The sequence below is a fragment of the Thermothelomyces thermophilus genome, chromosome 2, assembly GCF_000226095.1.
Source record: "Thermothelomyces thermophilus ATCC 42464 chromosome 2, complete sequence".
In the NCBI taxonomy this organism is placed as follows: domain Eukaryota; kingdom Fungi; phylum Ascomycota; class Sordariomycetes; order Sordariales; family Chaetomiaceae; genus Thermothelomyces; species Thermothelomyces thermophilus.
In genome coordinates, this window is record NC_016473.1 from 4,698,048 (window position 1) to 4,717,823 (window position 19,776).

The 19,776-nt window shown below is 55.2% G+C and overlaps 4 protein-coding genes across 4 annotated transcripts; 3 read left to right on the forward strand and 1 right to left on the reverse strand.

Annotated features, from left to right (window-relative positions):
- The first annotated feature begins 471 nt into the window (after nucleotides 1-471).
- MYCTH_2302569 (uncharacterized protein) lies at nucleotides 472-2,405 on the forward strand. Its single transcript, XM_003662167.1, has 11 exons — nucleotides 472-677; nucleotides 745-773; nucleotides 839-1,055; nucleotides 1,136-1,146; nucleotides 1,216-1,239; nucleotides 1,298-1,323; nucleotides 1,412-1,525; nucleotides 1,591-1,719; nucleotides 1,785-1,795; nucleotides 1,873-1,898; nucleotides 2,163-2,405. Exons 1-11 carry the CDS (start codon nucleotides 565-567, stop codon nucleotides 2,219-2,221), a joined length of 759 nt encoding a protein of 252 aa, XP_003662215.1. The 5' UTR covers nucleotides 472-564; the 3' UTR covers nucleotides 2,222-2,405.
- Nucleotides 2,406-2,786: 381 nt separating this feature from the next.
- On the reverse strand, nucleotides 2,787-7,861 carry MYCTH_2302571 (uncharacterized protein; the record flags this gene model as incomplete). The annotated part of the gene is made up of 3 exons (XM_003662168.1): nucleotides 7,814-7,861; nucleotides 6,151-7,759; nucleotides 2,787-6,086 (listed from the first exon to the last, which is right to left on the reverse strand). Coding segments are annotated over exons 2-3 (4,811 nt in total), but the record flags the coding sequence as incomplete, so codon positions are not given.
- Nucleotides 7,862-9,735: 1,874 nt separating this feature from the next.
- Nucleotides 9,736-13,095, forward strand: MYCTH_2302578 (uncharacterized protein). The gene is made up of 9 exons (XM_003662169.1): nucleotides 9,736-10,106; nucleotides 10,197-10,336; nucleotides 10,435-10,508; nucleotides 10,557-10,942; nucleotides 11,000-11,013; nucleotides 11,090-11,329; nucleotides 11,385-11,535; nucleotides 11,621-12,062; nucleotides 12,118-13,095. Exons 1-9 carry the CDS (start codon nucleotides 10,067-10,069, stop codon nucleotides 12,776-12,778), a joined length of 2,148 nt encoding a protein of 715 aa, XP_003662217.1. The 5' UTR covers nucleotides 9,736-10,066; the 3' UTR covers nucleotides 12,779-13,095.
- A 1,549-nt stretch (nucleotides 13,096-14,644) lies between these two features.
- On the forward strand, nucleotides 14,645-18,370 carry MYCTH_2302583 (glycosyltransferase family 2 protein). Its single transcript, XM_003662170.1, has 4 exons — nucleotides 14,645-14,940; nucleotides 15,398-15,576; nucleotides 15,658-17,399; nucleotides 17,498-18,370. The coding sequence occupies exons 1-4, from the start codon at nucleotides 14,922-14,924 to the stop codon at nucleotides 18,216-18,218; spliced, it is 2,661 nt and encodes an 886-aa protein (XP_003662218.1). The 5' UTR covers nucleotides 14,645-14,921; the 3' UTR covers nucleotides 18,219-18,370.
- The last annotated feature ends 1,406 nt before the right edge of the window (nucleotides 18,371-19,776 follow it).

The window sequence follows — 19,776 nt, forward strand, 5'->3', positions numbered from 1 at the left end:
CGTAGTTGGATCTGAATGGCCCTTACGGGGAACACTCCTTTGTAAACGAAAGGATGAGAGGGGCAAGCACCCCACGTCACTCGCTCGTAACTAGTGCAAAGGCTTGGGATGGCTCTTGTCCACGGCAACTTGGTCAGGCCAGACAGCAAACAATGAAAAGCTGAACCTTCAAATACATCGGGGGCGGAAATTGTTGTTGGGTTCTGCTTCTTGTAGATTCCCACATCACTAATCACTGGGGACGTGCTCTTGTTCGGATTAGTAGTCAAATCGCAGAGCTGCAATAGTTCAAGCAGATCAAGAAGCAAGAGCATCCATCCAAGTACTCGTAAGCATCTCGGAGTCATCGCCTTCTTGGCGAGTGGGTTTCCTGTCATTCTCAATCCATTTTGCAATCGCCGTTCGATTACAAAGACCGAAATGGGAGCGTGACTTGAAGTACTTAAAACTCGCTCAGCAAGGAAGTGCCTGAAATTGCAGTCTCGTGTGGTTTTCTGAGCTTGGGCTTTTTTTTTCTTTCCCTTTATTTTCTTGTGTCGGAGTAGCTCTGGGGGTCATTCTGCCATGTCACAGTCCACCAGTAACAAGAACGACTCTCACTCCGGGCCTAGCCAGTTGAGCTCGATTGAGTCTTTAGTCGCAACTCGTAACGATGGGAAAAAACACCTTCTCCTAGCGTATGCTCCAACTCACGGATACTGTCGATGCTTCGTTTCGAAAAGCTCTCCTGACATCCGAATCCAGGGCATCGGGCTCCGTGGCCACTATCAAGCGCGAGTTTCTGACAAATACCTCGTTGCAAGGAAGGACCGGCATCCTAACCTACCTGCCAAAACAGTTCCCGTCATTATCAATGCCCTGGCCAAGTACGAGGGCGTTCTCTCGATCCGCATCGTCCTGACCGAATCAGCCACGCACTTCCTTGCCGGCCAGAACTCCGAACAACCCACCGTCGCCTCGCTGCTGGAGCTGCCCAATGTCGAAGCGGTCTATCGAGATCATGACGAGTGGGGTCCTCAGTCGTGGCGGCGGGGCGCCAGTATCTTGCATATCGAGTCTGTCGCCTGCTCCTCTCTTAGTTGGGTCTTTTTCGAGTTGGGGATGAGAGGCTGACCGACGTGACGCCCGGGCTAAGATTGCGCAGATGTACGTGGTGAACCCCGAACGGGAGGATGGAACACCGCTTGATTGCTGACGATGGCATGTAATGAACAGGGGCCGATCTGCTCGTGGTGGCACGTATGTCGTCTCAAGAACTTCCTTGCTGAGAAACAGACAGCTAGCTAACCGTCAACAGCACTCAGTGCGAACACGTTGGCTAAGGTCCGCATTCCACCACACACACTACGCTCGGCGAAGTGATGACGGTCGACAAACCTCGTCGCGGTGCTAACAAACTCCCGTCCTACAGGTGGTCAACGGCATGTCCGACAATCTGCTCACCTCCGTCATCCGCGCGTGGGACACCGACAGCAGCATCGACATGAAAAAGAAGCTCATCCTCGTCGCTCCAGCCATGAACTCGGTATGTTTCACCCCTGGCCCCCCCTTCTCGTAACGAACACAACGCCCTTACCAGACCTACGCCAGGCTATGTGGAGACACCCCATAACTGCGAAGCAGATCCGCGTGCTCAAAGAAGACTGGGGCGTCAAGGAGGAACCGGAATCCGGCGTTGGTGACTCGCTCTCTAATATTGGGTGGTTCAAGGTTATCACGGTGAGCATCCCCTTCTAACGTGTCGTCTTTCTGCAGAGACGCCTGGCTAACACTCCGAAAAACAGCCAATCAGCAAGTACGTCCGCTGCCGCCGCGGTGTTTACGTAGTCCAAAGGACCCCTCCTGACTGGCTAACCTTGGTGCTTCCTACAGAACACTTGCATGCGGCGACACTGGAGGTACGCCTTGCCCTTCGAACCTCTCCGCCGGCCCCCTTCCCCAAACCCCAAACTCCTCCCCCTTGTGTGGGAACACCTCCACGTCGATTTGCTAACTAACCCATTTCGCCCCAGACGGTCAGTAAACAAAACTTCATCATGTCACAGGCCGCTCGCAGATGACAGATGCCCACCTTTCCCGATCCGTCGACCGTCCAAATCAATCTTTCTACCACACGGCGGCGGGTGACAAAAGGACTCATTAAGCTAACCCTCTCTACGCAGGCGCCATGGCATCGGTCGAGACCATTTGCGAGGAGATCGAGCAGAGTCTGGGGCTTTGACACTCGGACAGGTCGCATTTGGAGAGGGTTTCAATGCACATGAGGCTGGGCGCATAGGACTAAGGAGCAGTGGTGTCACATTATTATTGGTTCCAGAGCAAAAGAACTTAATCGATCCCCTCCTTTTTCGTTCCTTCTCAAAAGCCTCTTTTCCTCGAGCAATCTACGCCGCGGCGGGAGAAGAATTCCTACGAAAAATGTTCACATCTTTTTTGGTTGTGTCAGCTGAGGAGGCAAGGCTTTAAACTATGCAATGACTGCCCTGCGCTGGCAAGAATAGGCGATAAATTTCCACAGTACAGGATGGGAGACTTAAGCCGCCCATGGGATTCCAGGCCCTCGTTCTATACCATGATTGAAACCGAATATGCGCTCATGCGATGTATGTAACCCCCTCCAAGAAGCGAAGAATGAGAGAGTGAGACGGGACGAGAAAAGGGGGAAAAAACGCTCCCACGCGCCATCAAATGCAATTGTATCAGACACACCTCCCATCCATGCTCCCAAGACGAACAGATCTGCCGGGTAGAGAGAAGGAGAGGGAAAGAGAAGAAACCGACTTCCAACTAAATTAAACGAACCCACACAGCAAGTTAGGGAACTCAGTCATGGCGGAATGTACGCTTGTCGCCCTTCGCACACTGCCCCTTAGCCCAGAACGCGCATGCCTTGGTGCCAATCAGGCTGCGGTTGATACCACGAAGGTGCTCAGGAATGTTCTCGTTCTTTCCATTGCCACGGCCACCTTTGCTGCCACGGTGATAGTCACCACGGTCTCCGCGGCCGCCGTAGCCGTTGTTGCTGTTGTTGCCATTATTATTACTGTTGTTGTTACTGTCCCGGTCCCGCTGACGGTCACGGTTTTGTTCGGCGCTGCTGCCACCGTACATCTGCCCATAGGCTTCGCGCTCTTGGCTGGACTGATGGCCACCATAGCCTTGGCCGTAGCCCTGCGCGGCTTGGCCAAAGTACTGCTGATAGGCATTCTGCACGTCCTGCGGTTGGTTCTGCCCGCTAGTTGCCAGCTTCACCACTTCGAGAAGGTACTGGGTGCTCTGCGGGTCAGCCGGCGGTACGGCCGCGGCTTGGCCTTGGTTGCCGGCCGCGAGGGCCATGAGGACTGCTTGGATCTGGCTATTCTGGTCGGCCGTCGGTTGGGCTTGGGCTTGGGCTGCTGGCTGCTGAATGCCGAGAGCTGCAAGTATGCTCGCGAACTGATTGTTCGGGTCACCGGGCTGCGGCTGCTGGGCGCCCGATGCAGCTTGAGCATGCGAATAAGGGTTCGCGACAGCATGAGCGTACGAGTTTTGTTGTTGGCCATACCAAGCCTGTTGCTGCTGCTGCTGCTGGGCAGCATAATACTGTGCCCACGCGGCCGAGTAGTCGGGTGCCGCAGCCTGTGCTCCCTGAGAAGAGGTGGCAACCGGCTGAGGGGCCTCCTGGTGAGCAGGCATTCCGGCCCCGCTTGCCTTGAGAGAATCAACAACTTTCTGAAGATATTCAAGCACCTCCCGAAGCTTGGGGTGGTTGTCCAACTCCCGCTCTGTCATCTTGCGGGGCAATGTACGATTGTGCGGGTCGGGGTCTTGCCAGTGCCTGGCGCGATCCGATGAGATGAGCTCGTGGGTCTTTTGATCTCGCGAGGCAGCCGCGGTACTTTCGTACCAAGTCCGAGGATCATGGACAGCAGGTTGGGCAGTGGGCTGCTGCAGACCGCCAACGAACTGACGAGGAGCTTGCCCGTTGTAAGAGCCGGCGATCGAGTGGATGGAATTGAGGGTGTTGGTGAAGTCGGCATAGTCCGGGCGGGCTTTTGCCTCCAGGCGGTTCTGAGCAGCTCGAGAGGCATGGTAAGGGCCCCACTGCTTGCATTCCACGGCGCGCTGCATCATCTCATCATACTCGGGCGCGGAGGGAGGCAGGTGCATATCGTGGACACTGCTGCTCCCGGAAAGTGACGGTTCGTAAGGTGGCGATCTCGGGCTAGGCGGAATATCGGCGCGGTTGTGGTAGATGACCATCAACTCCTTGGACTCGCGCTCCATGGTGAGTCTCTGCTCCTCCGTCTCAAAGACCATAAGTCCGCCGCGGGTGACGTAGGTCTTCTCCCTCCTCTCTTGAGGAATGTTGGCGTCAAAGTTGACGGCCGTCGGCTCCTCCCACTCACGGTCGTTGATCTCCAATGCCTTGATACCGTGGCCACTATGAAGACGCTTCATCATCTCGCTTTCCTCGCTGTTCTTGTCCCTGCCGCCGATCCTGACGCTGCGCGCCATGTTGCTCTCGGCGATCTCGTCAGGATGGCGCGTAAACTCGCGAATCTCGACGAGCGCGTCGCCACTCTTGAATGCGACTCGAAGATTCCGGCGCCTCTCTTTACGAAGGCGTCGCTCACACTCCTCGGGTGTCTCGTTGGGGTCCGGTGTATTTGTCTTCCTGGTCAGAGGCGTCTTGATCGTCTTCTCCTCTTCATTGATCTCCTTCATCAGCGAAGAGAAGATAGACTTGGATGCGGGCGCCTCTTTGGTCTCTTCCGCAGTCTTGGTTTTGATCGCTTTCGCAGCACTGGCCGCAGCCGGAGCAGCTTGTGCCTTTGCAGGCTGGGGTTTGGGCGTCGACTCTGGCTTGGTCGCACTTTTCTGGGCCTCGGCCTTGTTGGGCTCAGGCTTGGGGGCAGGTTTGGCTGCTGGGCGGGCCTTTCCGGGAAGCAAAAGTCCTGATCGAGGCTTCGGCTGAGCAGCTGCGGACCCTGGAGTCGCAGCCGCGGTGGGTTTTGTGGTGGTCGATTTGCCGGTGGAGGCTGCTGGCGGCTTCGCAGCCGAGGAGGGCGCCTTCACCCCGCCTGCTGAAGAGTTATCGGTCGCGGGTTTCTTGGATGAGCGCACGTCGGCCGTGGCGGGATCGTCCTCACGAGATCGCTTGGTTCCAGTAGCACTCGAAGGCGCCTTTGATGAAGAAGTTGCTTTTGAAGCGGCCTTGTCCATCTCGTTGGTGGATGCCATCGTTTTTGATGGTGCAGATGCGGCAGACGGTTTCCGCGAGTCTGCGGCGGAGGGGGTAGATTTTGCAGAAGAAGAGTTGGTCGTCTTTTTTGGGTCGCTCCCGGTGGTTGTCTGTTTCGAGGGCGCCCGGCCCTGCGCAGAGACTGCTTTCTTCCCACGAGCACCTGACTCTCCGCTCGGCGAATCACTAGCGCTGGCGCTCTCCTCCTTGTCATTCCGTTTGGCATTGTCGTATAACTGGTTGATCAGCATCTTCGCCTCTTCGTCCCCTTCTTTCACTAACTTCTTCCTCAACCTATCCATCTGCAGCATCTCCAGCTGTTCCAACGTCACCTCGGTGAAGCGAGTGTTCAGGCGAAGGATGGCTTTGGCCAGAGACGTATTTGCTTCGCCGGCGTTGATCAGCTTCACCAGGATGTTATTCAAGACGGCGATCATCTTGTTGTTGCCGCTCAGCTTGGCGAATAGGTTTTCGGGCTCGACCCGAAGCCCCTCTTCGATCGCACGCTCCAGCTGCTCTTTTGCCGCAAGCGCCTTGGCCTCTGCTTCGCCGTCCTTGGGCTTCTCCGCTGCTGTCGACAGAGCAGCCTTGAGGCTAGTAGCCTTAGCCTGCAGAAACGCGGCAAAGTCGGAACAAACATCGCCCGTCACCTTCTGGTTCCGAAGATGGGCGGGATGAAGGCGCAGATATTCGACCGCCTTGATCCCCGAGTAAAGGGGCTCAGCTGGGGGGTCCAGTCGCTTGGGCTGAGGGGCGACTGGTGTCAGTGTACGTTGGACGATAGAGGCCACGTCAGAATTCCAGCTTACCTCTGCACCTAGGCGATCTTTAAGTCCTTTCTTGAACCAATCTACGGGAATCTCTGGAAAAGGCCGTCAGCAACCACAGCAACCACACATAAATACTTTCAAGGTGGCATCACCCACCGCTATTTCCTCGGTTCATCTCAATGTCGAGACGAATATCAGCACGTTGGCGATCCAGGTCATTTTCTGCCTTCTGGTATGCGTCGGCATGGTTCCCAAGACTCTCAGCTGGAGTCCATGCCCGCCAGTGCTTGGAGAACAACGGATCCTTGCCGCCCTTTGTCGACAGAGTCACATATCGCTTTGTTGGGGTTCCTTTCTGGAGCTTCACAGGCGCAGGACCAACCACAAGATTCGGAACACCCAACCATCTAGCACCCGAGCGACCTTTAGCTTCCGAGAGGAGGCTGTCGTCTTGGTGGTTGATGGTGCATATGGGTTCTGAAACGGGCGGTGACTGGACCTGGGCCTGCTGGGAAGAGAAGCCGACAGCCGCTGGGACAGCCACCTTAGCTTTCTTCGCAACCGCCGCGGTGAGCTGGGGTTCCGTTGTGGCGCCGCGCTTGAGACCTGCAGTCTGGCTGTTCTCTGAGGGCTGGAATTGTTGGGCTGCCAGTGGTTGATTCGAGGGTTGCTGAGGGAATACATGTTGTCCACCGCCTGCCTGGATGGTTGGGTGGAAAGCAGGCCGCTGGGCCGGTTGCTGCACGGAATATTGATTGGAGTTCTGTATTGGCCGCTGGGCTGGCTGTGAAAGCGGTTGCTGGACTGACTGTGGAAGTGGCTCCTGGGTTGATTGTTGAACGGGTGGCTGGGCTGGTTGCTGTGTTGGCTGTTGTCGAGGGATTGTCTGCTGGTACATCTGTTGCGGGAGCTGCTGGGACGCCGCCTTCTGTGCTGGTGATTGCACAGCAACCGGTTGTTGCAATTGCGCGTTCGGCGCTGCCGCAAAATGTGGGTGGACCTGTCGAGAATTCACGGGAGCTTGCTGTCGCACCTCCGTCTGATACGCTGGTACTGCTGGAAGCGCAGTGCCATGACTGGAAAAGAATGGGGAAGGGGAGCCATTGGAGACGGGAGGAGAAAGGCTGGATGGCTGAGAAACAGAAAGAGGGTTGTCGAATTGGTGGCCAGACCCGTATCCCGCTGAGACTTGTTGTGGTTGCCACTGCGGATGATTTTGACCTCGATGATAGCCATTCGGTGCAGAGCCGGAAGGCTCAGCTACTCCATGACTGAAGCCTTGATGGAGATCTACCTGCTGATTGGCGTTGCCATGGAGTTGAGCAGGGAAATCGCTGCCTTGCGGAATGTCAAGGGCAAACCGGCTGTCAATTGCCTGGTTTCCATCGGCTGAGTGTCGCTGCTCGCCGCCGAAATATCCCTGCTCCAGCGAGGGCTCCTGAGAGAAGGGCGCGGCATTGGTCTGTGGATGGTCCGTCCAGGGAGTACTTTGGCCATACAACTCGAACTGACGATACAAGCCACCTTGGTTGCCATCTCCGGGGAAAGGAGGGTTGATAGCAGCGCCGCCGCCGAGAAAGTCCGGACTGGGGTAACTGCTCTCGGTCCCAGCTCCCTGATCAAATGTGCCAAACGGTTGCTCCCACGCTTCGCCGGAAAAGCTGCTCGGGCCCCAGCCGGCGATGCCTTGGCCATGGCTTTGTTCCATAGCTGGCTGGCTGGCTGGCTGAGCACTCGCGTGTTAAAGAAAGGGGATCACGTGACTCTAAGAGCTGTCAATAAACACACAAAAACTGCATGCACTCGGTTAAACACATACTTGCAGCTTATCGGTCGGAGGTTATGCTGACGTAATCGGTCAGGAACAGTATTTGCAATTAGCGAGATAATTTGTCGTTAGGCTTGCAGGCTTTGTGGGATATCGGTAAGTGGGGCGACGTGGGGCAAGAATCCGAATTTGGCTAGTGCAGCAGCTAATCAAAGTCAGCCAAGCGAAATCCTCCAGAAAATAGCTGCGGCAGCGCAATCAGCAATAAAGACAGCCAGTTCGGGTGAGCTCCGAGACAGCGAGCGTCCAAGCCAGGGAGAGCAGCCAGCAAACAGAACAGGAGTCTGCCACGGTGGGAGAGAGTTTGCCACAACATGATCTCGGCGATACAACCCAAAAAGGAGTGGTCGGCGATTGAGATGTTGCAGATAAACCAATCCGTACTCGAGGTCGCTAGGGTTGAGAAGCTCGTCCGGGAGATGGATTCGGGCGGGTGGCCGGGAGGGGTCGTCAGGACTCCTGAGTTCTGGATGGGATGGTAGCCTGAAGGTCCGAGATCCAAGTTGCGATCTGCGTCTGCCCGCCAAGACCTCCGTGACGTGACTGAGCAAAAACGCGAAAACGGAGAGGTGCAGGTGCACTTAGACAACACCACGGCCTTTGGTTGTGCTCCTCCTCAATCCCGTCGCAATTCTTTAGTTCTGGTTAAGCTGAGCCCAATTGTGGCGAGTATGCTGGATGATGGAAGACATTTTGCCGGTGTTGGTTGTCTTCCAAGCTTGCTGCGGGGGTAGGCCCCGGAGTTGGAGGAACAGCCATTAAGAGCCCCGGTTTCAGGGGGCTCGCTGCTGCGCCAGTCACCCCGCAGCATCGCCCGGGCTGGCAGTTTAAGCCGCGCCTGACACCAGCAACCCTGGGGCCTGCGCGCTGTGGAACAATTAACAATCCAGGAGGTTGGGTTGAAGCTGGTTCGAATGGGCGGATGGCTGCTGTGGCATTTGACAATTATTGCCAGCGGCTGCAAAGTGTTTCTCCCCTCTTGCTCCCAGCTTTTCTGGAAGAGCTGTGGTGGCCGTTCCGGCCGTCTCAGGTTGCTCTCACAAGGCTGTCTGTCTGCTGTGGTTGCTCTCCCATGCTGGCTCGTTGGCTGACACTCTCCCTCGCGACAGGATCTCAGTTACGTGCAGCTGATGATTCTGCCCCGGTTTGGACACCCACCAACACAGTCTTCGCTGCTGCTCTCCCAAACCCTTAGCAGGCAAATAAATGCCAGGGCATCAGGGCTGTTCGATCGAACACGCATTTTATGGAAGATTAAGAACACACACGATGCTGTTTGGAGGTTTAGACGGGGATGGGTGATTTATGCATACCCTTTGTTTGAAAGTACCACGGCACGATTTCCTCTCCGTGTCGCGGAGCCACGTCATGGCCGGCGCCCTCAGTAGGCGCGACAACAAGTTGCTCACCGAATCCTTACAACATATCGCGCGTATATTTAGGCACGAGACTCGAAGGGTGGATTGTCCAGGAAACAGGAAGGCGCGGGTGCGCAGAGAAGGATTAGATGAGAAACTGGGCAAGGCAGAGCGTGTCCAGCGCCTGTCGCAAGTTTAATTGCTTATACACTGGGCTTGTTGGCGAGCAAACAAGGAATTAATCCCGCGATGATTCGGGAAGGGCGGAGGGCGAACGGTTGGGAAACAGTGCCACTTGAGGTCTTGTTGTTGAAAGAGAAAAGTCGGCGCCTGGGCCTGTGGGCCAACCATGGCAGTCATTAAAGGGCTGGCCACAAACGGACAGTGGCTCGTGCGTGCGTGGCAAAGGCCTTGTTTTGGTGTTAGCCCCCGATTAGTTAATCCGCACTAATCCCAAAACAGGAGAGCTAGAGGCTTTGATAGGGGTACGTCGGTACCTAGGTACATACATACATCCCCCAGTGTACGAATCTGGAATACGGAGTACCGCGGTGCTGCTATCCCGGAGACGCAGAGGTGTCCCAAGATTATCATGTGGGGAACTCGCAGATGCTTCTACGACTCCGTAGTGTATATTTGGCCGAACAAAGACGTGCGAGAACGAAGAGAGGCATGCAGCGCCGGAGCAGCACAATAATTCGCCTATTTACGCGTACCACGGAGACAACGCATCGCTTGCTGCTATCTGATTGATCATTCGAGGAGGCCGAAACCACCAATGCTCAGCGACCGCATTCGACTGGCAGCCCACCTCTGAAGCTTTGGCGTTTCCGACAAGTGAGCAGTTCCTGTGTGCGCACGAGTTGAATATCGTCGAGAGCCAACGATGGCTGCGCGGGGAACCTCTCTGCGCGACAAGCAGATTGGTACGCATTTACAGAAACTTTATCCTCTCTCTTATTCTTTTCGCAGTATCTGGTGGCGAGCTAACGTAGGCCATCGGCCGGAGTATACAGCTTCTATCAAGAAGATTCTCAACTTAAACGAGCCCCTCGAAGCAACCGAGAATGACGACACGTCTTCCAGTGGTTTATCTGTGCCCGCTGCGCCTATATCGAAAGATGGTACCCCTATCTGGAAGCTTCTTGTGTTTGATGTGAGCAACACCCACGACACCTGGGATGCTGTTTCGTTCAGGGCTTCGCAATAGGAAGAGAGGCACTGTCGGGGACTGGGCTAACGTACACTGCGAAGGATCTCGGACGGGATGTAATCAGCCCAGTACTTCAGGTGTCGGACCTCAGGTCGATGGGCGTGACAATGCACATGTGAGCCTCATTCTGCAACCTCGGGAGGCTCGTTGCTGATCGGTCAAGGCACATTGCTTCCCAGAGGGCCGCCATTCCCGATGTCCCCGTAATATACTTGGTCGAGCCGACACCAGCGAATTTGCAGGCGATCACAAATGACCTCCAAAAGGGACTTTACAGCTCTGCCCACCTCAACTTCCTCTCCTCGATACCGCGACCCCTGTTGGAGGACTTTGCCGCGCAAACGGCTGCTGCGGGTACCTCTGAACAGATCGCACAAGTGTACGATCAATATATCAACTTCATCGTCACCGAACCAGATCTGTTCAGCCTCGGCATGCAGAAGGAGCATACATACTGGGCCTTGAACAGTGCGAAAACAAAAGATGAGGAGCTGGACCGTGTGATAGACCGAATCGTCAGCGGCCTATTCAGCGTGGTGGTGACATCGGGTATGCGTTTGGACCCCTTTCACTACAAGTAACCTTGCAAGACTGACTGCTCCGTAGGAGTGATACCTATCGTATGTCAAATATCTCGACGAGCTGGCCGCCTGCCATCTCGTCCCTCGACTGAAGTGTGCTAACCCGTATGACCAGATTCGCTGCCCTAGAGGTGCTGCAGCCGAGATGATTGCAGCCAAACTTGACCGCAAGCTTCGAGATCATGTGGTTAATTCCAAGGACAACCTCTTCTCATCACAAGCGCGATCCGGCCCTTCAGCCGCAGGAACGCCCACCTCCAGACCTGTTCTCATCATTCTTGATCGTAACGTTGACCTGATACCCATGCTGTCTCACTCCTGGACATACCAAAGCCTTTGTTTTGACATCTTCAAGGTGAGTCTATCTTCCTTTGTGATGGGGGGTCACCATCGCTAAAGCTTTGCTGTAGTCCGAGTTGAACCGCATTACTATCGAAACCCCCGTCGATTCCAGCAATCCAGCGAAAGGGGTCTCGAAGAAGACATATGACCTCGCCGCCAACGATTTTTTCTGGGCCAAAAATGCATGCTTGCCATTTCCACAAGTCGCTGAAGATATCGGTAGGTGGAGCTTGCTTGACACGCATGGCTGTTGCACGGAACTGCGTACGCGCCGCGTATTCTAGGTATCTAACACTTAAGGTAGATGCCGAGCTCACGAAATACAAGGAGGAGGCGGAGGCTATCACGAAAAAGACGGGAGTCAGCAACTTCGAAGATCTTCAGCATGACACGAATGCAAGCGCGCAGCACCTGAAGGCGGCCATTACCCTTCTCCCAGAACTTCGAGAAAGGAAAGCGACGCTCGACATGCACATGAACATCCTCGCCGCGGTCTTGGGGGAGATCCAGAACCGCCAGTTGGATAATTACTTCCAATTGGAAGAAAATGTTATGAAGCAGAGCAAAGCGCAGATGTTGGAGTTGATCAAGGCGGACAACAAAGGCCAACCAACAGATAAGCTCCGATTGTTTGTGATTTGGTTCCTCAGCACCGAGCAGGACGTGTCTCGACAAGAATGGGCGCAGTTTGAAGAGGCCTTGGAGGCAGCGGGATGCGACAAGACATGCCTGGCATATATCCGACAGTGCGTGCCCTCCAGCCATTCCGCGAGACTGTGTGCTAATCAACCACCCTTTCAGAGTCCGAGCAACCACCAAGATGACACAGCTCACCACCGTCACTAACCAAGCGGCGGCAAGTCAGCAACAGTCCGGATCTTCAGATCTTTTCAACCGCTTCTCGGCTATCTCAACCCGTCTCACAGACCGGCTCAAAGAGACGGGCGTTCCGACCAATGCGTTGACATCCAATGTTGCCTCTCTTCTCGGCGGGATCAAGAACTTCCTGCCTGCCGACAAGGACCTCACTGTTACCAAGATCACCGAATCAATTATGGACCCGTCGAGTGCGAGTACATCGGCTATTGCCAAGACCGAGAATTACCTCTACTTTGACCCCCGGAGCGCGAATGCGCGGGGCACCATGCCTCAGCCATCAGCACTGCGGGCGGGAACAGGCGGAGCCACGGCGCCGGGTGGACTCCCTGGGTCGGCGCTTGGCGCACCGATGGCCGGGACTGGGGCCACCTTCGGCCAGCGGAGACAGGGCTTCTCGGAAGCCATTGTGTTCATGGTCGGGGGCGGATCTATGGATGAGTATGGCAACTTGCAGGAGTGGGCTGCCCGCACGGCTGGCGGAGATCGGGCCAAGAGAAGGGTCATCTACGGCGCCAGCGAGCTAATCAATGCCGGGCAGTTTATCAAGGAGGAGCTGAACAAATTGGGAAGGGAGATATCTTGAAACCTTGGGCTCAACGGTGGGATGCCCACAATTACGGATAGCTTGTTACTGCGTCCTGCTCTGCAGAAACGGATGGACTCAGCCGAAGCACCCCCCGCAATCTTAAGCCTAATCACATCGTGGAACGACACAAGCCGAAACGTGAACTACTTGTTTATGCCATGGCTGCCAGGTAGTGAATGGGCGCAGTCAAAACAACGCCTCGACAGCCCCTGTGCGCGTAGCATCGCAAGTGAGCCCGTCACAACTCTCACAATTTCTACGCTGATCCAATGCGAACAGACCGAGCAACAGTCAAAATACCCATTCAAATCTGGAGGAGGGTAAGGATACCTTTCACAAGTTTCCAGTCTACTTTGTTCCGAGGAGACAGGGGAAATTGCCGTGAAGTTAGCATTGAGCGCGCGGCTCAGAATTTGTGTTGCGAGCAGTATGACCCCAAACGTCCAACAGACTTGCAGGCCGTAGTGTATAGACTAGAGAGTAGTAGTGTAGAGCGCAATACTTTAACCCCACAGTCAAGAAATAACTATCCAACTCCACATTGTATAGCAGCACCGTCGAAACATACAAACAAAGCGAAAAAAAAAAGGCTTGAAATGAAATTACGGGAACAAAATACCAGCTTGCAACACCATCAGTGGCAGCAATCAAGTCCTCCCCTGGTCTGTCGGTATGTGCGCAGTACTCCGTACGTATGTACTGTACGGATACAACACATACCTCTCCGTACCATACATGTGGGGATAACATGGCAGTCCTCCCTCTAAGTCTAAAAAAGCACCCCGGTTATCTAAGTGCAACCTTAACGCACCTAGCACCCTGGTCCAAATTAACTACTGTGTGTAGCACACTACTGAGAGTACACTAGGATGTCCAAATTACCCCACTAAGAGCGGTCAATCTACACTACATGTGAGGAGTGGTTGTGGCTTAAAGAGAGTAGATGCCGCGGCTCGGCAAGCCAGCTTTGTTTTTTTTTTTTTGTTTTTTTTTTTTTTAACTTTTGGAGCCGGGTGGGTGATTTCCAAAACGCATACCTACCTTAGGTAACCACTCAGGTTGGAAGACTGATCTCCAGTCGACCCAAGTGGGGATGATTGGCAGCTTGTCGGTAGGTGTCACTATTGTCCGTGCTAGTGAAGCACTAATGCCGCATTTTCGAAATTTCATACTTGTACGGAGATATTGTCGCTCAGTCGTTAGTCGGTTTTGGGAAATGATACGGCGTCTGAAATTCGGAACCCCATCATCTTGGAGCAACGGAGCACGCCTTGGTTCCTTCCTGTTGTTGTAATCCTTGTCAGTTCTGCAACCAGAACCAATCAACAATGCCGAAAGCCGTTTAACGTCACCACCCGTTCCCGATTAGGCGCTGAAACACCTATGCACACTAGGTTTGCCTGGCATCTCGCGGTAATCAAGCCCCTTCATTCGCGGGTCCCTTCTCGGGGTCCTTGTTGTCGCCCACGAGGATCGAGCCGCCGCCTCTTGGTTCGAAAATCGCGAGTCTGAAACCGCAACTTGTTCGCCTGGCTGTTCGATTCTTCTCTGCCAGTCAAGCGGCTTCGACAGCCTGAGACTTTAGAGTACCGCGCTTGCAGCCCCAAACCCGCCGCGCAGCGGACAGTCGAGAGAGGGCGTTCAACATTTCCTGGCGCAAACCTGTGGTGCACCTAAAGTACAATACACGCCTACACGCGCGCGCCTCAGGACGAACGGCACAAAGATCGAGACGGTAGAGGGGGCCGCGCACGGAGAAAGAGGCGTTGCGAATACACAGCCAACCCGATCGACGCCGACTTCTCGGCACGACAACCGGCGGCCGCGCGGCTGCGGCGAAGGAGGCAAAGTAATTCGTACACCGGCAGGTGACACGATCCCACAGCCACCTCGCCGACACCCGACCTTCCAACGTGGGGCCGACCCCTCTGACACTTTGACGATTCTTTCAGAACACTCAGCCGTCCGAATCGGTAACATATTCTTCGTTACTGTAGACATAACGCAGAAAGCCCGCCCGAGCTAGGACTCACGGGTTGCATGCGCTTTGGCAGCGGTTTGGCGGTTTGCCGCACCTCCTCGATTCGTTAGACGCACAGCTCGTTGCGTTTCAGTCGACTCCGTGGAGTTTCAGACAACCATGTCGTACAATCGATTAGGTAAGTGGACATCCTCGTTCCTGATATCTCCTTCTATGAGGGCCATCTTTGCTGCAAGCTGGTCGTCGTCGCGAGCTGGCCCTCGAATCCACATTCTTTACCTCGGTCCTCACGTTCTTTGACTGTCTGTATCCAAGAGGCCTGCCTCCTTGGGCTTCTCTCGTTTTCGCGCCTCTCTTGCCCGCGGCCTGAAATTTCTCCTTGCGATCTGTGCCGGTGCCGCGATCCTGCTGCGTTTTCCGGTCAAGGCGCGAGCCCTAGGAGCAAGTCAACGTCCAGTTTGCGGCGACTGCTTGGCCTTTTAGTATACGACCGTCTCAGGCTCCGCGGCGTAGCTCGTGGCCATCTCTGGTCTGTAACGCGCTGGCCTGCACACCGAAGGATTTCACTCGTACCGGTCAGAGAGAAGTGTTGGTCGGTCGGTACCAAGGTTAGCTAACCGTGCCTCATCATCCAGACGACGACTATTACGAGAGCCACCCATTGGAGACCAGGATGCATAGGACGCCGTCCCCTACGCATCCACTCCAACACGGGTATCACCTAGAAGACAACCCGTACGGACACTCGCAACTCGACATACCCCAAGGTCCTGGCAGGTACAGTCCGGGCGACGCATTACATATGCAGACAGCAGTGAGTACAGCCGACCTTGGGGCATGCGGTGGGGAGAAGGAGGGAGTAAAAGGTCGCCAGCCCGACTGACAAAGCTACCAGCAATCAGTCGACAACCTCGGGAGCTACTCGGTCAACCCCGAGGCGCATCACGATGCCTACTACAACCAACCTTACGAGCCGCACCCTACAGGGCACTCGGGATACGACCAAACGCCGTACTACGACGATGATCGGCGGCCGATGCTAGCCCACAACGGCTCCCAAGTCGGCGCAAGCGACCCATACCACGACAACCAGCAGCCCAGGCCAAACAATGGAATCAAGAGGTGGAAGACGGTGAAGCAGGTGCTCCTGTACCGGGGGAACTTGGTCCTCGACTGCCCGATCCCTCCAAAGCTGCTGAACCAGCTGCCCCACGGAGAGCGCGATGAGTTTACCCACATGCGCTACTCGGCCGCGACATGCGACCCGGCCGACTTCTACGAGGAGAACTTCACCCTCCGTCAGAAGCTGTTCAGCAAGCCCCGGCACACGGAGCTGTTCATCGTTGTGACCATGTACAACGAGGACGAGATCCTGTTTGCGCGCACCATGATCGGCGTCTTCAAGAACATCGAGTACATGTGCAAGCGGACCGAGAGCAAGACGTGGGGCAAGGACGCCTGGAAGAAGATCGTCGTCTGCGTCGTCAGCGACGGCCGCGCCAAGATCAACCCGCGGACCCGGGCGCTATTGGCCGGTATGGGCGTGTACCAGGAGGGTATCGCCAAGCAGCAGGTCAACGGCAAGGACGTCACGGCGCACATTTACGAGTACACGACTCAGGTTGGCATGGCCATCCGGAACGACGTCGTGCAGCTCATCCCCAAGCAGCAGCCCGTGCAGATGCTGTTCTGCCTCAAGGAGAAGAACCAGAAGAAGATCAACTCGCACCGCTGGTTCTTCCAGGCCTTTGGTCGCGTCCTGGACCCCAACATCTGCGTGCTGATCGACGCCGGTACCAAGCCGGGTAGCACCTCCATCTACCACCTCTGGAAGGCCTTTGACCTGGAGCCCATGTGTGCCGGCGCCTGCGGTGAGATCAAGGCCATGCTGGGCACGGGCGGCAAAAACCTTCTCAACCCGCTGGTCGCCACCCAGAACTTTGAGTACAAGATGAGCAACATCTTGGACAAGCCTCTGGAATCGGCCTTCGGCTTCATCTCCGTGCTGCCCGGCGCCTTCTCCGCCTACCGCTATGTTGCCCTCCAGAACGACAAGAACGGCAAGGGCCCGTTGGAGAAGTATTTTGCAGGCGAAAAGCTTCACGGTGCCGGCGCCGGCATTTTCACCGCCAACATGTACCTCGCCGAGGATCGTATCCTCTGCTTCGAGCTCGTCACCAAGCGCAACTGCCACTGGATCCTGCAGTATGTCAAGTCGGCCACGGGCGAGACCGACGTGCCCGACACAGTGACCGAATTGATCTTGCAGCGCCGCCGCTGGCTGAACGGGTCCTTCTTCGCCGCCATCTACGCCATCGTCCACTTCCACCAGTTCTTCCGCTCGGATCATTCCCTCATGCGCAAGCTGGCCTTCTTTATCGAGTTCGTCTTCAACACGGTCAACATGATCTTTGCTTGGTTCGCTATCGGCAACTTCTTCTTGGTGTTCAAGATTCTTACAACCAGCCTGGGCGACGAAAACCTGCTAGGCGAGGTCGGGAAGATCCTTAGTGTGGTGTTCACCTGGTTGTACGGCGTCTCGCTGGTGACGTGCTTCGTGCTGTCGATGGGCAACCGCCCGGCAGGATCAGGGCCGTACTACATGGCCATGGTTGTCTTCTGGGCTATTCTTTTCATGTAGGTCTTCTTTTTTTTCTTTTTTTTCTTTTTTTTTTTCCCTCTCTTCCCCTCTTGCCCCAGGATAGTGACAGCATGAACTGACGTCGAGTTTCCAGCTACCTCATGTTCGCTGCCATCTACATCGCCGTCAACGCCATCATCACGGATCTTAATGCGCACGGCTTCAGCATCGACTCGCTCTTCAAGAACAAAGTCTTTTACACGCTGATCGTGTCCGTCATGTCGACCTACGGCATCTGGCTGATCGCCTCCCTGCTCATGTTCGACCCCTGGCACATGTTCACCTCGCTCATCCAGTACATGCTCCTCTCGCCCACCTACACCAACGTACTCAACGTCTACGCCTTTTGTAACACGCACGACATCTCGTGGGGTACCAAGGGCGACGACAAGCCGGAGGCCCTGCCATCGGTCAACACCAAGGACGGGCAGGGCAAGACGGACCTGCCGGACGAGGGCGACCTTAACGCGCAGTACGAGCGCGAGCTGCAGGTGTTCAGCCGGAAGCCGGTCAAGGAGGTCAAGCCGCCGACGCCGAGCCAGATCGAGGAGAAGCAGATGGACTACTACCGCGGCGTGCGCACCGTGGTCGTGCTGGTCTGGATGATCACCAACTTTGCCCTCTGCGCCGTCGTCCTCTCGACCGCGGGCGTCGACAAGATCGTGCCCGGCAACGGAGAGTCGGAGGAGGAGATCAAGAGCAACCGCGCCAACGTCTACCTCAGCGTCGTCCTCTGGTCCGTGGCCGGTCTGTCGGCGTTCAAGTTCCTCGGCGCGCTCTGGTTCCTGGTGGTGAGGATGTTCAGGGGCGTCTAGACAGATGAGAGAGAATCGAGAGCTGGTCGGTACCCGCCGCGCAAGGGTTTGTGTGTGAAGAGGAGGAAAGTTAGTTGATCTGACTGATATATGGAAAAAAATCTTTTTTTTCCTTTCATTTTCTTCTTGTTCGTCGCACTTGCGTTCGACTCTGGGGCCAGCGCCAACCGACGGGGCTGCCAGTCAGCCGGTCAGCGGAAATGTGCGAGCCTGCATTTGAGGGATGCAATGATTCATGTCTTCTGGACCTGTTTTATTCTTTTGATTCCTATTTCGCCGCTGTCTTTTTTTTTTTTTTTTTGGCCTAGTCATGACGTTCGGATTCTGATGGAATCTTTTGAAACGAGGTGTTGATGTGGAGATTCCCAGCGACGGAGTAGTACTTGTTTTGTTTGTATGTTTCAAAAGACGGAGAGAGCATGTGTGTCAGCTTCATCTGTGTTTGGAAGAGATTAATACCCTCTGAGACTCTATGACCGTGCTGCGAGTCTCTTCGAGTGCGTGGCGTTGGTGTCACTGGTTGAGATGGCTGGCTTTTGTCAAACTTTATGCTTGAACTGCCGGAAAAGCGGGCAGCGCCGAGGCGAATACATCGCATGCATGTTCTTAAAGCTGTGGTTAAACATGTATTTTGCCAACTCTGGTAGCCTTCTCTGCTGTATGGTCGGCCGCTTTTTGCCCCCTGTACTTGCTGTCGCACTCAGTTACCTCAGCTTCTTTTGAAAATGCCGAGCCCTTTTCGGACATTTAGTCCGAGAAGGTCGTTCGGCACCAGCGTGGCGTCAATGGTACACTAGGAGCCTATTGGTGCTGAACATCGAAGATAAACAAAGCTAATATGAAAGTCTCGAGCATATCATCGGAATGTTCCAGGCACTTCTCGGAACGGGCCGTTCAGGCATGCAATGTTACCCCAGGCTTGCAAGACACTCTACAAGAAAAAGCCAACCTCGATGTGCCTTACTCTACGAAGTAGCTTGTGTGGGAGTTCACACGGAGCATACTTGTTCATAGCGCTCTCTAGTCTAATTCAGCAGAAGACATAGCATGAGCCGCCGAGTGTCTCCGTCTTATGGCCCGCTGGGGAAGCACAGTCCGTAGTAGAACGTTGCACAACAGTTCGACAAGCCATGCCATTTCCGCGGAGGCAGCCTGCGATGATGATCAGGAACGGCGGTTCCCACCGCAGGCGACAACATAAGGAGGGACGTTCTGATGGGCCAAAAAAAAGACGGGTAATGAGACGGGCCAGGAGGGAGGGGAGGGCGGCATGGTTCAGGGACACGCGTCGTCAATTAGAGACAAAAAAAACATGGTGACGGCTTGAAAGGTGGCGGCTCGGTAGACAGAAACAGCAGGGCTGAAGCCACGGCTTGCCTTAGGTGAATCACCTCGTCTCTTTTCGATGAAGGCCGAAAGCGCGATGACAGGCGTTTGTGTTCTTTTGCTAGGTTTCCGATTCTGGCTTAGATGGGTTCGAGATACAAGTTTCTGGAAAGATGGGAAGCGAGGATGCAGAAAGGGGGCCTTCGGAAGGCGCCTACCTGCCGGCTCCAGA